The following is a 17,432-nucleotide window of genomic DNA, read 5'->3' as shown; positions in this document are numbered from 1 at the left end:
GGAGTCATAAAAGTAAATTTCTTGCATTGACACAGGTACACAATGAACAAACACCAGACCTGGTCCTATTTGAAACTAGTTCTTTGAGCCAGTTTTCAGGCAGATATTGTACTGCGTTATGTGACAAAGCCCATCTATCTAGAGCCTGAATATGCTTAAACATTATTGGCAAATACTATTTGGGCCATGTCAGTAGACCAATTGTAGATCGAGTGGCTGGGCTTCACTAACCATGTTTTGATGTCTTATGGATGTTGACTTGTTTGACAGTATTTTTCATGCATTTGCCTGGATGTCACAGCTGTACATGCTAGTGGCCCCATTTTGACCTCCTGAATAAAAAGCCCTAATCTTCCTGTGTTGTACCAAAGCTATGCATTGAAAACAGCCGAGTCAGCTTCATTGTAAATGCATAGACAAACTGCCTATGCAAGTGGGCTTAGGAGAAAAACATAAAAAGACAAAAGATGGTATCGCCATCTTAGATTTATTTGGTGGTAGAGCAAAACCGATCCAACATCCAGCTGCCATAACAAGTGCAATGACTTAAGACAGATGATCAATAGGCCGTGTCTAATGTAAATATTAGATAGATTACAGCCAAGCTTAGTATAACTTGAAGCCTTCTTCAGAGCCAGGTGGGAAATAATAAATAAACAGAATATTTATTACGTAAAAAGGATATCTAAGGTACACAAACAGAACACCATAAATTAGGACTGTCACCTTAAGTTCATGATTCATAACCTGACCCTAGATTATGATTGTTGCTGGCCCTTTCCATTGGTTCTCTGTATTAATTGAATTATATTAAATATCAGCAGGTCACCTTATTGGCATCCGGTAGCATGGTTATGACAATGTTTTGGTTCAAAGAGATTTTTTTCTGACCTAACTTTTAGTTACCTCGTCCTCATACCAATGCACTTGCTTTCCAAAGAATTTTGTTTTTCAGTCCACTTGTGGACAGTTTCATTGCACAAAAACTTAGATAAAGAAGTGTTGTACAGAAATACGAAATAATGGGCTAAGGTACTTCGGTATCAACCTGCAGTATTGTTATGGCCAGGAGTGGACAAGAAGACCTCTACATAGAGAAAGGAATGTCTTCATTATACTCCAGTCCAGAAAAAAATAAACAGATTCCCAAGTGGGGAAAAAACCAACAGGTAACAATCACTGAACACTTGTTAAATATCAACAGCATACAAGGAGTGTACAGACGACAAGAAGCAGCAATACACAATAGTACATATAAACGTCTATACGCATCATTTACACAAAATGCGACAGCCTTACAATCGTACAGACAACACACACTGAGCTATAAGGCTACTGGTTTGAGGTCTGCTTTAGAGAATTCAGTCATGAAGGAGGTGAGCTGTGGGGACAGGGAAAATTATGCCTGTGGATATTCTTCTAGCGGAACCCAATATCTAACTTCCATTGATTTTAGGTTGGCTTTACATGATGGAACTTTAACGCAACTTTAGTTGCATGGTGTAAAGCCCTCTGCAACACGCGTGAAACTCAGCTGCAACAGTCGTAAAACTCAACTTTGTAAAACCAATTTCATGCAACAGCCGATCAAAACACTGATAATGTGTCAGGTGATACTGTTGATGCAGTATCATTTCCAACCAAGTTCAACTGGTTGATTTGAACTGGAAAACGTGGCTTATCACCAAAATGAACAAAATATTAAAACAAAAGATGGTCTTTTGAATAGAGTGGGAAATGATCCATTGGTCTCTTTTTTGAGTAACCAGTCAATAAGCATTTATGTACCAATAGCGCTCTTCCTATTCTCCAGGACAGCCGTTATGAAACAAAGTAAGAAAAAGTGATACAACATGTCCAAATTGATATTATCCAGTGAGAAAATGATACGAAGTAAGATACAAAGATGCACATGTAGTTACAATGACACCTTCCCCTTGATATAATCTAGCGAGGAAATGATACGACAGAAGAAAAATTACCAATCTAACTAGCTAATCTCAGTGAAATAAACTATTAAATCATGTTGCATGAGACTAATTGTTTTTGAATTGCTTCATGTAACTGTCCGGTTGCATGAAAATTGTTTCATGCAACTTGCCACCTACAACTAGTTGCATGAAAGTTTCACTGTGTAAAGCCATTCTTAGTTACGAGTTCCTTGACTTTCAGATATTCACAGGCCTCATTTATCCAGTTGTGTCAGAAAGATGCAGTATACATAGAAGGTTTGAGCCACAACAGAGGTTTTTGTTATGGGTGGACTCAAGGTGGATTTGTGAGATCAGAGGAAGGGCGTTCACAGGGTGAGCTCCTTCTGCACGCTCCACAGCGTCTCAGCACTCTTAACCAGCTGGTGCTCTTCGTCGGGCTTCAGTGTCATGTGGATGACATCTGTGAGGCCGCTGTTGCCCAGGACGCAGGGAATGCTCAGGAAGACCTCATCCTTTACTCCATGCATGTCCTAAGAGATCCAATGAAAGAAGGAGAATGTGCATGTGTTTGTTTAAACAAATCCATCGCATGCCTGGATATTGAATGCTTAGCTTGGCAAAACGGTGTCGTGGGGGGGGGCTCTGCCCATCTCTTTACCTTGACCAGGGTGGACACGGGGTGCACTTTGTGCAGATTCTTCAGGATGCTCTCAACCAAGTCTGCCACAGACATACCGATGGCCCAGGAGGTGTAGCCCTTCAGTTTGATCACGTCATAAGCTCTGGTGGACCGATACGCACACATAATCAGGGCAGGAGTAGAGCAGTGCATATCATTTTACTGAACTAGCAAAAATAAAGTGGTTAGCTAGCTTGATTGTATTTTCTATAAGGATGTATAGAGAATTAAGATACGCTTCATAAATAAGAACACAAGACAAGCTTCTGAGATGGCCTGAAGAAGCTTTGGCCTTTCAGATGGAAACCACTTTATATTCCTTGCTGTGGGGTGATTCCTTCTGTGTGTATGTTAGCATATGTGTTTACTAAAGTCCTCTTTTAACTTGTTAACTCTTTAAGGTGTTTTATGTGGGAACATTGTGAATAAACATGAGCCAGCTACAAAACATAGTTGAGTGCCTAAATAACCTGACCGGGAAAATGAAACAAGCCGTCAACAAGATGACTTCATGATATAGAATAAAGATAGAAATTAAAAGTTGTAAAAGAGAAAATCATGACTTAATTGAAATACAAATCTTGACAGCTTTAACCTACTAAATTAACATTATGGGTTATTTAACATTGTTCATTAAAAAAAACCCCCACAAAATTAAGAGGCAAACTTGCCTTCAGATGCTGGTTTATAGGAGAGCCCATGAGTTCTACTGTAGAAATAGTGTGGCACAACTGCTAAACCATTGTGTGGGCACTGGATACTATGCTCCAGTTATCTCTTACAATAGTGTAAAGTAAACCAGTCATTGCATGCAATTTGGCTTACAGCCAGGTCCGCATTCCTCTCCAGCTTGATTAAACTCTGTTGAATTTGATTGTGGCTGTTGATATTTTCTTGTCAGTTGCTGATTAAATGACTTTCAGAGCGCTCAGGTTTACTGTTACGAACCTGACTGAACAGTATTGTGCTAATTCAGTATACACACGAACTGTTTTGCAGATCAGATTCTTCGGCATGGTTGAGAAACAAGTGTGAATGGCTGTCTATTTCCTGTCAGACTTTGCTGAAGGCTCAGCTCTTGCAAAACGAATCGTATTTACTTGTTGGATTCCACAGTTCTCAGGTTGTTGGCCTACTGGACATATCTGGCAATACAACGAGGGAGAAAGGCACTCACCCGTCGACCACTTTCTTGTGTACTTCCTTCCAGTGCTCGGTGTCTCCTTCAATTCCCATCTTTGGGTTGAGGGTTTGAAGGGAAACACCAGCAACATTCACGCCACTCCACACAGGGACTGTGAGAGAGAAAATAGTTTTAAGTTAATAACACTTAACTTCTAAGTGCAAATCACCAATGTAATGGTAAAACCATTACAAATCTGATGCCTTAGTAGCTGTCACACAAACATATAGAGAGATAACTCAGTTTTTTTCCCTTTCATTTGGGGCTGCATACCACTTGAGTCTCCGTGTTCTCCAACGATCCAGCCATGGCAGCTGGAAGGGTGGATGTGGAGTCTCTCTCCCATGAGATGGCGGAAACGAGCAGAGTCCAGGTTGGTGCCGGAGCCAATGACACGGTGACGTGGGAAGCCGCTCAGCTTCCAGGCAACATAGGTCAGGATGTCCACTAGGAGCATTAAAATAGGAGAGGGCACATTTAAAGTAGCCATCTAAACACTGACTTATGCTGCTCTAAAGGCAAAGCCAGTCACCCCCCTCTACCTGCATAAATGCTTGCAAGAAATAATGGTAATTTAGCCAGAATCTTCCATCCCTCAATCTAACCTGGGTTGGAGACAACCAGCAGGATGCAGTGGGGGCTGTACTTGACGATGTTGGGGATGATGAACTTAAAGATGTTGACGTTACGTTGAACCAGGTTGAGACGGCTCTCGCCCTCCTGCTGGCGGGCTCCAGCAGTCACCACCACCACCTTGGAGTGGGCTGTCACACTGTAGTCTGACAATTGGAGAGACATCGAAGATACTCAAATCTAAGTACCAACGGATTCACTAAATAAAAATAGCATGTTTGTAAAGTTATCTTTTCTAGTGCTTAAAGAACCATAACCAAATGAAAATGTGAATGGAAAGTTGCTATGACTGAAAGTTATGCTAACCATATGAGAAAGTTATAAGATTGCTTGCTTTTCACCTTTATCGGCAACAATCTTGTGTGTCTTGAGGAAGAGGGATCCATGCTGCAGATCCATGACTTCACCCTTAAGCTTATCCTCCATCACATCAACCAGTGCCAGCTCATCACACAGATCCTGATTAATACATTAAGTTACCCTGATCAATGACCATACATTTTACCAAGCGATAACATTAGACCACAATGAGGTTTCATGAAAGAACCCAATCTTTTACAGTATGTTCAATCAACCTAAAAAAAAACATTGATATAAAGACAAGGATCAACACACCTATCTAGTATGCCCTCCAGCTCTTTCCAGTCAGATAACCACAGCAGTATTATGAGTGAGACTTATGGCCTAGTTTTTCCAAGCCACTGTTCCTCAACTAACATATAGATGACTAAACTGTTGTGAATAGGCCAGGAAAAGCTCAGGGAAACATCCGGAAGACTAAATTATCTCACAAGAATGGTAGCACAGGAAATCATACCCACATTCTCCTCTTCTCTCTAATGAGGTCATGTGTAGCTCAATCAGTTGAGCACTTGGTGTTATGGCAGTATTTGCCTTATAGTGTGGTGATCCACTAGTGGATCGTTCCCCACTGGGGCCACCTATACTGGAATGTGAAGCAGCCATTTCATTGTGAAGCGCTTTGTGTCCTAAGCACTATAGCAATGCAGTCATTCATTCAACCACAAGTAGGATTTTCCCTTCACTTCAACAGAAGTGCAGCCCCTTGATGTTTGGACTTGTTTTGTTTTTTTTGGGGGGGGGGGGCTTTTTGTTAGGCTTTGTTATCATACCCATAATTTTGAGTAGTCAGCTCCATTCATGGTCATCTAACTTCACTGTTTTTAAGGCATTACCTAACAGTACTATGTTCTGCCACCAGCCCCCAAACCCAAAGATGTTGATTTGGGGGCTGATGGTTTGACAATAATCACTCAACTGACCCTTGGTGTCCTTCCTTTGCTAAATGGTATGTCCTATTATCTTATTAGATTTCTTTGTACTCTCCATTATTAAAGTCTAACGCTCTGTAAATCCCCACTCGCCCTACTTCTTTTTATCTTTGCTGCCATACTACCAACCACCTAAGTTGCCCCTGTCCTTCATACAGTGTCCTTCTGTCACCTATCTACTAAATTTTCTATTTTTTTTCTGCTTACCTTAAGCAGGACGCTGATGGCAGAGGCCATGCCCACCATGCCGACACCGACCACTGTCACCTTGTTCCTGCAGCCAACAGGCTCCTCCTTCATCACATGGCCAATCAGCTTCTCTTTGGTGGACATCTGAGGGGGACAGCGAGAGGTGTTAAAAATAATTTTGAGTGAGAGGGGAGGATAAAGCAACGGGAGAAAGAATGAGGGCAGGCTGTGAAGAGAAAGAATACTTGTTTAACTTGAAATTGGAGAAAGGGAAGAAGAGCAGTTAGGGAGGAGAGAGGTAAGTGAAAATGTTGCATAATGCAGTTGACAGTCTGGGTGCCCTGTATATACTAAGGAGCCTGCACAGGAACGTACGTGATCATGGTATCGTATTACTTTGGAAGCTGTGTGGACATGCATTCTGCTTTCAATTCCCCTCACTTCCTTTAACGTCACAGGCTGAGTCATTCTCCTCCAGTGACACAACTGCAGAATATCCATCAACCAAGAGGGTTTAGAAAGACTGCTACCGAGTCATTACGGCTTATGTCCTTAACACCATAGACTTTCATGTATGTATTCAGGATATTGATCTCTGCCATTTCATCTTGATGTGTGATGCTCATCGGTGCATTCACAGTACCCTTGAGTCTCCATGGCAACCCCTGCTCATAGGCGGATTATGAGACAATGCGCCCCTGGGCACGGATGTGTAAAAGCCCCCCCTCAGCAGGGCAGATACACTGACTTGCAGCCAACAGCACAATAACTAAATTAACCTGTACCTCAACAGGATTTACAGCACACATACACACAATTAATGCCAACAGCACATTAACTATTAAGTAGGCTGTTCCTTCAGTTTTTCAGTAGGACTTTCGGGGCTCTGTTATTGACATGACTGACTAAACGTCTTTGACTATGTGACAAGAAATGCAAAGTTAATAATAGGGACTGTGCAGGCCGTCCCCAGAATGCGTCACACTTTTCCTATTCATATTTCCTAGTTGTGCGGACAGCCGAATGCTCATGAGCCACCTTACATCACCACCACAACGACTAGGCTGTTACTCCACTATGATGTGGACATCCCCCTTGAGGCTATTTCAGACCAATTTTTCGTGATGAGTAAGCACACAGTAGTGGGATACACGAAGTTGGAACAGTCAGTCATCCCTAATACTAAGTTATCCCATTATCTGCCCCTCAGAGGAGGGTCCAAAAAAATCTTACTACATCCCAGAGAATTGAGCACTAGGTGTGCAAACTACAGGAAATATTACAGAGGCTTTGCGGGTTGCCTCGTACAGAGAACCCTTTGTTAACACGGGGGATTATGCAGTAAAATATTGGCAATGTGGTTAGCTTGTGTTTCCACTGAGTTAATGTGTTGTACAAACTGGCCTGTATATTTAATTCCCACCATAAGTGTGACTGCCTATGGATTTCTAGCAGGATTATTCGAAGTCGAAGACATTTAACATGATGTAATCACAGACAGGGGCGAGAGAAAAATCACAGACAGGAGAGAGAGAGAGAGATTAAAATCGTCAAATGGTTAATTTATGGTAACCTGTGGCTACAAGCGTGATGGACTGACATCGTGTAATTGCCAATCATCCTATGTACACTGAGGGCCAGTCCCGACTGAATAACCGTTCCATGGAAGAAAAAAACCCAAAAACTATTCATGGACATAAATCATTGCGGGTGATGAGGCAGCTGTTGCTCTAACGACGCCTCTTCCGCATGTGGACAACCGCTCTTCATATTTTCCAGTGGACCTATATTAACATACATTCTGACGAAATATCCACTAAAGGTGCGAGAACGCTGGGACGCTTAGTCGTAACGAAGCAAATGGTTTTTTTTTTTAGTTCAAACGAAACAAGCATGGCTGGAAAGCCATTACCAGGAAATAAGACGGGCACGTAGGGTGTTAATCTAACAGCCTCCGTAACAGCTTTCTGCCGACACACCACGCTGGCGACTACATGCTGCATCTGTAACGACGGAGACGTTGCGAGTTTCCACCCCGCTGTTATATCCGGTGCTCCAAAAACTCCCGAGATCACAAGAAAAGTGATTTGCGTCTCTCGCCAGAATAAAAAAATCTAAGGCATATCCACACTTTTGGGGTCCGCGGTAAACTGAATATACTAAAGTGGCGCTTTAGTACATTCATTCAAAAAGTATTTGGAGATATTTCTCGCATCGTCTTACCTTTCAAGGTTTAGTCTCGAGGGATGACTGTAACAGACTGAAACGCGACTTGGAATGTCTTCGACCTGTCTCGCTCCACTGTTGGCCTTGACTGGCAGGAACCTGGGGTTTCTCCAGCAGTGGTGTGCGAGGGTGGGGTGTACCGCGGTATTTAAAGAGGGGGCAGATCCGGCGAATGTGCGTAGGCCCTTACATGTGAAATGTCACGTCCGTATCGTCGCAACGTGAGCGCCCTGCCTTGGATGCGGTGGAGTCTGAGCCCCCCCCTCCTCCTCCTTGTCTTAATACATGTCACTTTATGTTTTACAGTTTTATCTCTGTCTGTCTTGGACATTTTTTTAAGTTTAAAATTTGAGATTATCTCCACCTAAGATCTTTATAGGTTAGATCCAAATTTCAGTGTTGTTTCGTTCGTCTGATGGGATTTCCCACAAACATGTCTTCATGTGCTAGCTGGCGTGGGGGTAAAAGCACTTAATGTATAGCCCCCCGCGTTTTGGAGAATACATCTCATGAGTCTTACTTGTCTTTCATACAACCAGACGATTTGTTAAAAATGAAGTTTATGTACCACATTTTATTCCGTATTTTCCCCGGTGTTAGAAGAGACTTGCCAGAGAATTTGAAGTGTGACCCGGAGACATTTCACTGAGGAAGTAGGACTTTTTTTGTGCCCCCCAACTGAAGAAGTAGGACTTAAGTACAGGAAAAAAGGGATTGTTGCTTTGGATCCCTGTCCATATCGTTACTTAACCGTTATCATTTCAATGGCTCCATCTGTCGTCTGTTTTTGTAATTACAAATCGATGTCTTTATGCATGCTCAATAATCCAGGTAAGGAAATCACAGAAAGGCGAATCAGTTCATCTGGACACAATGTTTACTGACAAACATCTCACCACTCATCTAAGTGACTTCTTCAGTCTCGACTGACCGCAGGTATCCCCACCCTAATAAACAATACAGTTGCATTACGTCCGAAACAACGATTGGTTTCATATACAAACTACTGTGAACATTAACTACTAGATACAGTGGCCGTGTATACTATTCACAGAGGATTATGATAGAGTTTACTCAGCTCTTCTTGCAACACAAACAAGCCCTGTTGGTGCCAACATTAACTTTAACTGATGCTTCATCTTTAGACCATTTTTGACCATCATTTTTGTTTCATGGCCCCGTGATGGCCTGGCGGCCTGTCCAGGGTGTCTCCCCGCCTGCCGCCCAATGACTGCTGGGATAGACTTCAGCATCCCCGCGACCCTGAGAGCAGGATAAGCGGTTTGGATAATGGATGGATGGACTTTTGTTTCATGATCCTGTCGTTAAAGGCCCTGAAAACTTATTTCCTTAGTCAGCTTCTTACTCAAGTTATGTGGTCCTGCGTGAACATACTGCCGGCTACAAGAAGGACAGGTTTTAGCCATTAAAGATTAGAGATTTCTAAATTTGGTGTTTACTCTGTTCTCCCGTCACTCACTGGCTTGAGTTTGGCAGGTGTGTTGTAAAAGGTGTGCTTTCAGCAGAAAGGATTATTCAACCTGCAAACTCAGCAAGGGTGGATCTAAAGGGTGGCCAATCTCACTTAATACCTGGACACCCCTGTTCCTGCCCCATTCTCTAAAGCGAAACAAAGAAAAACAATGCAGATTTTGTGTTAGAGGTCAGGTCACATGACAATGAGCACTTCATGATTACCTTACTGGTCACACAGCAACATTCCTACAACTCCTACAACAGACCTTACAATTACAGGGCCTGAGCTTGTTTCAAGTTATTTCATTACTCTACCCTAGAGCAGTCTGCAATTACCCAAACTACTGCACATTAACCAGGGAGACTGCAATGACGGCCTGAGCACAATATTTTCAATTGATACTTTTTTGGCATTTTCCCCCTTTATTGGATAGTGATAGTAGACAGAGGGATGAGAATGGCAGGGGAGAGAGGGGATGACATGCAGCAAAGGGCCCGGGCTGGATTCAAACCTAGGCCACTGTGGTAAGGACTCGCACTCTACCAGGTGAGCCACCGGGGCACCCCTGATACTTTTTTTTTCTTAACAGTAATTTGCATTAATTTACCGAATTATGTCTTTACTGCAAAACTTCCTGCAGTTGTATTGGAAAGAATATACCCCAAATTTTGAGAGCACCCCATCTTTTGGCCGTCCCATTCAACATTTTCTGAGGATGCCAATCTCCGCTCATTCTATAACCAAGTGGGCAAAATATAGCTCATCATCATAACACTCTCTATTGACCCCTGTTTCACTGAGACCTGGCTGTATGAGTCGACTCCAGACAAAGTACTTCAGCTGCCCGGTTTCGACTCTAATTGGCTTACTGGAGGCATTTGCTCTCACTCAGCATGTTTCCGGACCCACACACATTAAGGGTCATATTCTAGTCTTAGTCATATCAAAAGGACTTAATATTACTGTACCCCGTTTTATGGCTGTTGCTATCTCTGATCACTGTTGTATATTTTTTGATGTGCCAGCTCTTCCTGTACAACAGAAGAGCACTCGTATGCTCAAAAAACGCTTCATTGATAATAACACAATTGAAACCTTTCAGAAAACTGTAAATGAATGATTGCCGTTCATGTCGTCACAAACTGAGGATCTTGTGGACGACTTTAACTCGAAAATACGGAATATCTTTGATAACATTGCACCTGTTAAAACTAAAAACATAGAAAAACAAAAAGCCCCCTGGAGAAATGGAGTGGTTATTAGGCAGCTTAAGAGAGACTGTCGCCAAGCAGAACGACAGTGGAGAAAGACTAAACTTCAGGTTCACCATGAAATTTACAAGGACAGACTGAACAAGTACTGCAAAGAAATTAAACAGGCCGGACAGTCTTTTTTCTCTAAAATCATTAATGAAAATATTAACAATAGTAAAGTGCTTTTCTCCACTATCGACCGACTTATTAATCCACCTTCTCCAAACCCATCAGAGATGCTGTCCACTCAAATATGTGAGCAATTAGCTACATTTTTCAATAACAAAATTATTGCCATTAGACAGAACATTAGTGCATCAAGATCCAGTAATGATCCTACCCCCCAGTTCTCCAGAAATATCACTGGCGCCATGTCTCACTTTGAAGGCCATGGATAAATTTGAAAATAAATCCTTTTTTTTTTCTTCTTCTCAATTTTGGCCTTCCATCAACATTAAGCCAGCATTTTTGATCACCAAAAACGTCTCTTTTTGAAAATGTTCTGCAAAGTGGATGAATTTGAGAATGCCTGTCTAGTGTTGTAGCTTGGACGGGAGAAACAGTGCTTTTTGAAAATGCGGAGATAGTATGATTGTCATGTCAAGTGGCCCAAAATAAGAGACTTAAGACAATCCAAAAACGCTAGCATCGACAGAACCTGTTGAATGGTTTTCACCATAAAAACAGTGTTTCCTAATTTTTCAAGCAGGCTAAATCCGCACTGCAGGCACTGCAGGCACACAAGCAGGCTAAATACACACTGGAAAAAATGAGGCAGAGGTGCCCAACAAAAGCTACTCTGGGGAATTTGAGAACCAGCTTTTCAGACGTTGACTCACCGTCAGTGTGGTCTGCAAGAAATTACTACAAGAACCACAAGAGGAAACAAACACCCCGCCCCCCCCCATTCAATTGGCAACTTACTCATCAACAAACTCAATTAATACTACTGCTGGTCTGACAGCCTGAAACCTAACATAACCTAACAAGCCCCCACCCCCACACACCTCTTCACGTCCTGCCCCCCCCCCACACACACACACACTGGTGTATTGACATGCTAATTCGATTATTGCAAAGGTCTAAGTTGGTGCAAGCAAAATGCAATAAACAGAACTAGTTTTTTTTGTGTCATTCATCCCATTTACTCTACTTTGTACACACCTTATCAGAGCTCTTTCTGAGAATTGGTGGGGCGCATGCATCAAGTACCACAAGCATCTCACTAACAAATGATAAAGGACAACATCACAAGTGAAAGGAAACAACGATTAAGAGAAGGAAACCACATGCTCATAACTCTGATGACAATGTTTTGGCAAAGTAAGTTAAAATTTTTCAGGATATACTAGGTGTGGAGCTCCCATTTCTTAATCTTTGGATGCTGATCCCATTATCCAGCAACTCAACTTTTCACTTTAAATTTGCAGTAATTACCTGGCAGCAGCTTCACTTGTAAAGTACTATGTTTTTTTTTTACAGTTTCTTACTGTATTTTAGAATTATAGTGTATTACTAGAAATACATGTGCAGTTCATTGCTGTATTCTTGTAAATGTACAACACAATACTGTTGTTTTTTCAGTAAATTAATAATGTAAACTGTATTTGAATCTACAGTATGTGTCCTGTACTTATGTTACTGTACTACTACTACCACTACCACTACCACTACTACTACTACTACTACTACTACTACTACTACTACTACTACTACTAATAATAATAATAATAATAATAATAATGAAAAAATGGCAAAGGGAGAATATTCATTATCTATCGTTCCTTTTCAAATATTTATTAAAATAAGAACATATCACCAGTGCAACACAACCAAAGCTTGACCCGAATACATCTTAACTCCCTGCCTGTTTACTTTACTTTTCTTTGTTTCGGTTTTTTTTTTCGGGAGATTGACAGTTTTTTCTTCTTCTTTTACTACTATATTTGGCATCTCACTGTAACATAGTATTTGTTTTTGTGAGAAATGAACATCAAACTAACTGTTTTTAACTAACCTGCCACAGAACAGCGGCGGTCTAGTTTGCATGAGTGTACTACACTAAAGTGAACACAAAAGAATAATGCAGATGTTTTTCTGAACAATGTCTACCTCCAGTTCCAACAGCTTGAATAAGAAAAGACATGGGTTTTTGTCACTGAGCGAGCGAGTGAGTGAGTGAGTGAGTGAGCGAGCGAGTGAGTAAATAAGTGAATGTTTGAATGAGTGGCTGGATGAGGTGGTGAGTGGTTGTGTGTGCATGCACGTGTGTGCATATTTGTGTGTGTGTGTGTGTGTGTGTGTGTGTGTGTGTGTGTGTGTGTGTGTGTGTGTGTGTGTGTGTGTAAAAGTGTGTGTGAAAGATCAGAAAGTCCCACTTGACACCACTGAGCTTCTTGATGAGTGTGCAGATGTGCGGATTCACTGACGTTATCTTCTTTTGACCATCTTCCCACTCTTCTTGCTTTGCACCTTATCACGGATTGCTTTTGTGCCCCTAGCAGGATTAATGTCAATGCAGGTTCTGAAAAACAATGTAGAATGACAAAAATATTCTTCTTTCAGGTGACGTCAATCTGTGAACATGACATATCAAGCAAGAGCCTGTGCAGTACAAAGTAGTGTTGAAGAATATTGAACCATATGGTTGTCTCATTTCACTAAGCAAATATATATCAATGCACACCAATAATCAAGTTAAAAATAAGAATGTGATGGAAATGAAATAGTATCAGCCATAACAATGTTAGTAGAGGCACCAGTGGTTATCAGGTTATTGGACAATGAGAAAAAAAATATGAAGAAAAAAAAAGGTCAATCAAGTCAAGATGTGTGTTACAGTATGTGTAAAAAGCTCCTACCGCTGAATGAATTCCAGCATGCACACTGTATCATATCAGGTTATTGGACAATGGCGATGTGTGAAAAAAATAAAAGGTCAGTCAAGTCAAGATGTGTGTTACAGTATGTGTAAAAAGCTCCTACCACTGAATGAATTCCAGCATGCACACTGTATCATGTTGGTACTGGAGGTTGAATTTGTAAGAGAAGGCTATGGGAAGCCCAAGCACAAAGAGCATTCCTCTTTTTCTATGCTTATCATCCATCGTGCATTTTAACACAGTAGATGTTCTAACACAATTTGTTAGAATGTTCTAACATAGGGACAGGTAAGGACAGACGTTAGAACATAGTGACATTCTAACACAGCAGATGTTCTAACACAATGTGTTAGAATGTTCTAACATAGGGACAGGTAAGGACAGACGTTAGAACATAGTGACATTCTAACACAGTAGATGTTCTAACACAATGTGTTAGAATGTTCTAACATAGGGACAGGTAAGGACAGACGTTAGAACATAGTGACATTCTAACACAGTAGATGTTCTAACACAATTTGTTAGAATGTTCTAACATAGGGACAGGTAAGGACAGATGTTCTAACATAGTGACATTCTAACACAGCAGATGTTCTAACACAATTTGTTAGAATGTTCTAACATAGGGACAGGTAAGGACAGACGTTAGAACATAGTGACATTCTAACACAGTAGATTTTCTAACACAATTTGTTAGAATGTTCTAACATAGGGACAGGTAAGGACAGACGTTAGAACATAGTGACATTCTAACACAGCAGATGTTCTAACACAATTTGTTAGAATGTTCTAACATAGGGACAGGTAAGGACAGACGTTAGAACATAGTGACATTCTAACACAGCAGATGTTCTAACACAATTTGTTAGAATGTTCTAACATAGGGACAGGTAAGGACAGACGTTCTAACATAGTGATGTTCTAACACAGTAGATGTTCTAACACAATGTGTTAGAATGTTCTAACATAGGGACAGGTAAGGACAGACGTTAGAACATAGTGACATTCTAACACAGTAGATGTTCTAACACAATGTGTTAGAATGTTCTAACATAGGGACAGGTAAGGACAGATGTTCTAACATAGTGACATTCTAACACAGTTGATGTTCTAACACAATGTGTTAGAATGTTCTAACATAGGGACAGGTAAGGACAGACGTTAGAACATAGTGACATTCTAACACAGTAGATGTTCTAACACAATGTTTTAGAATGTTCTAACATAGGGACAGGTAAGGACAGACGTTCTAACATAGTGACATTCTAACACAGTAGATGTTCTAACACAATGTGTTAGAATGTTCTAACATAGGGACAGGTAAGGACAGACGTTAGAACATAGTGACATTCTAACACAGTAGATGTTCTAACACAATGTGTTAGAATGTTCTAACATAGGGACAGGTAAGGACAGATGTTCTAACATAGTGACATTCTAACACAGTTGATGTTCTAACACAATGTGTTAGAATGTTCTAACATAGGGACAGGTAAGGACAGATGTTAGAACATAGTGATGTTCTAACACAGTAGATGTTCTAACACAATGTGTAAGAATGTTCTAACATAGGGACAGGTAAGGACAGATGTTCTAACATAGTGACATTCTAACACAGTAGATGTTCTAACACAATGTGTTAGAATGTTCTAACATAGGGACAGGTAAGGGCAGACGTTCTAACATAGTGACATTCTAACACAGTAGATGTTCTAACACAATGTGTTAGAATGTTCTAACATAGGGACAGGTAAGGACAGACGTTCTAACATAGTGATGTTCTAACACAGTAGATGTTCTAACACAATGTGTAAGAATGTTCTAACATAGGGACAGGTAAGGACAGATGTTCTAACATAGTGACATTCTAACACAGTAGATGTTCTAACACAATGTTTTAGAATGTTCTAACATAGGGACAGGTAAGGACAGATGTTCTAACATAGTGACATTCTAACACAGTAGATGTTCTAACACAATGTGTTAGAATGTTCTAACATAGTGAGTGACAGGTAAGGACAGACGTTCTAACATAGTGACGCTCTAACACAGTAGAGAGTGACTTGATATCTTCCTGAGCTGCATATATACCATACGAGGAAACAGCTATAAGCCTGATCACCACAAATCAGATCGAGGTTTTCAGGCAATACAGGTTGCTTACAGAATGTTATCTTTAAGTCAAGTCAAGTCAGTTTTATTTGTATAGCCCAATATCACAAATTACAAATTTGCCTCAGTGGGCTTAACAGCAACACAACATCCTGTCCTTAGACCTTCTCATTGGGTAAGGAACAACTCCCTAAAAGAAAACCTTTAACAGGGAGAAAAAATAGGAAGAAACCTCAGGGAGAGCAACAGAGGAGGGATCTCTCTCCCAGGACGGGCAACGTGCAATGGATGTTGTGTTTACACAATTTACACAATACAACACTGAAAGATGATAAACAGAATTATAATGGACTTATAAAATTTATGAAAAATATGATGCGCAGGATGCCAAGCAGTGTCCGGATGCCACCGGAACAGTCCAGGACCCAGTCCAGGACCTTTACTATCTTATTACAATGAGTAGAGTCTGCAGTAATTTCATAATAAACATAATCCCAGTGTGTGTTGGCCCTGTGATGGCCTGGCGGCCTGTCCAGGGTGTCTCCTTGCCTGCCACCCAGTGACAGCTGGGATAGGCTCCGGCATCCCCACAACCCTGAGAGCAGGATAAGCGGTTTGGATCACCCATCGCTGCTTTGTCTGTGTCACTGGACCTGAAAAAACGTTTACGGAATTGGCAAAAATAATCTTCTGATTGATTATGCTCATATGAAAATGTATGGCAAGTCAATAACTTCAAATTTGGGTCTGACAATATGAAGAAGAACATGTTTGACTGTAAGACTATAAGGGAAGGGTTTTGCGTGTGACCACGGTGGCACGCGAGGCCATTAACACAGCACGCGGAGCAATCCTATAAAAAATGTCCATATATTGTAGCGAATTCGGGGGACAACGCAACCACAGAAACTGCCGCGGCCGGAAAGCGAACCTGTATCGCCTGCACTGTAGGGGACATGGCTAACCGCTGGACTAAAGGGTCAGACCCGTCAGTCAGCGGCCAGAGGCCAACGTGTCTTCTTATCCATGCACGTTACACTACCCCCCCTCCTTCGGGGGGCGCGTGCCCGCCCTTAAGCGTATCAGCTCCTTCACGCCTCAGGGCGCCTACGCTTCCGATGGCCTTACAGTCGCTCCATCCCACTTCTGACACCAATGTAGCGAATTCGGGGGGGCAACGCAACCACAGGAACTGCCGCGGCGCGAACCTGTATCACCCGCACCGCAAGAGACATCGCTAACCGCTCGACTAAAGGGCCAGACCAGCCAGCGGCCAGCGTGTCTTCTTATCCATGCACGTTACAATATGTTTTTATAAAAAAATGAACAATTCAGTTGAAAAACAATACTGAGATAATTAGGCTCAAAATGAACCATTGTTTTTGACAAGAGAGTGCACACAAGTGACATAGTCTATCCCGCTCATCTCCCTCCCTCTGATCTGCTGACGAGCACAGCATTACTTTTTTTTTATTGACAACTTTTTTTATTGACGTGGTTTGGATAATGGATGGATGGGTGTTTAAATTCTACATACAACACATAAAACAAAATAAAGAGGGGGGAAATAAA

At 41.5% G+C, this 17,432-nt stretch overlaps 1 protein-coding gene across 1 annotated transcript; it reads right to left on the bottom strand.

Annotated features, from left to right (window-relative positions):
• Nucleotides 1–468: 468 nt before the first annotated feature.
• Nucleotides 469–8,290, bottom strand: ldha (lactate dehydrogenase A4). Its single transcript, XM_056282126.1, has 8 exons — nt 8,134–8,290; nt 5,929–6,054; nt 4,771–4,888; nt 4,402–4,575; nt 4,070–4,243; nt 3,791–3,908; nt 2,593–2,716; nt 469–2,464 (listed from the first exon to the last, which is right to left on the bottom strand). The coding sequence occupies exons 2-8, from the start codon at nt 6,052–6,054 to the stop codon at nt 2,300–2,302; spliced, it is 999 nt and encodes a 332-aa protein (XP_056138101.1). The 5' UTR covers nt 8,134–8,290; the 3' UTR covers nt 469–2,299.
• Between the last annotated feature and the right edge of the window lie 9,142 nt (nt 8,291–17,432).

The sequence above is a fragment of the Lampris incognitus genome, chromosome 6, assembly GCF_029633865.1.
Source record: "Lampris incognitus isolate fLamInc1 chromosome 6, fLamInc1.hap2, whole genome shotgun sequence".
Taxonomy (NCBI): domain Eukaryota; kingdom Metazoa; phylum Chordata; class Actinopteri; order Lampriformes; family Lampridae; genus Lampris; species Lampris incognitus.
Note: the sequence above shows the minus strand (reverse complement) of the source record. Positions and strands in the feature narration are given on the sequence as shown.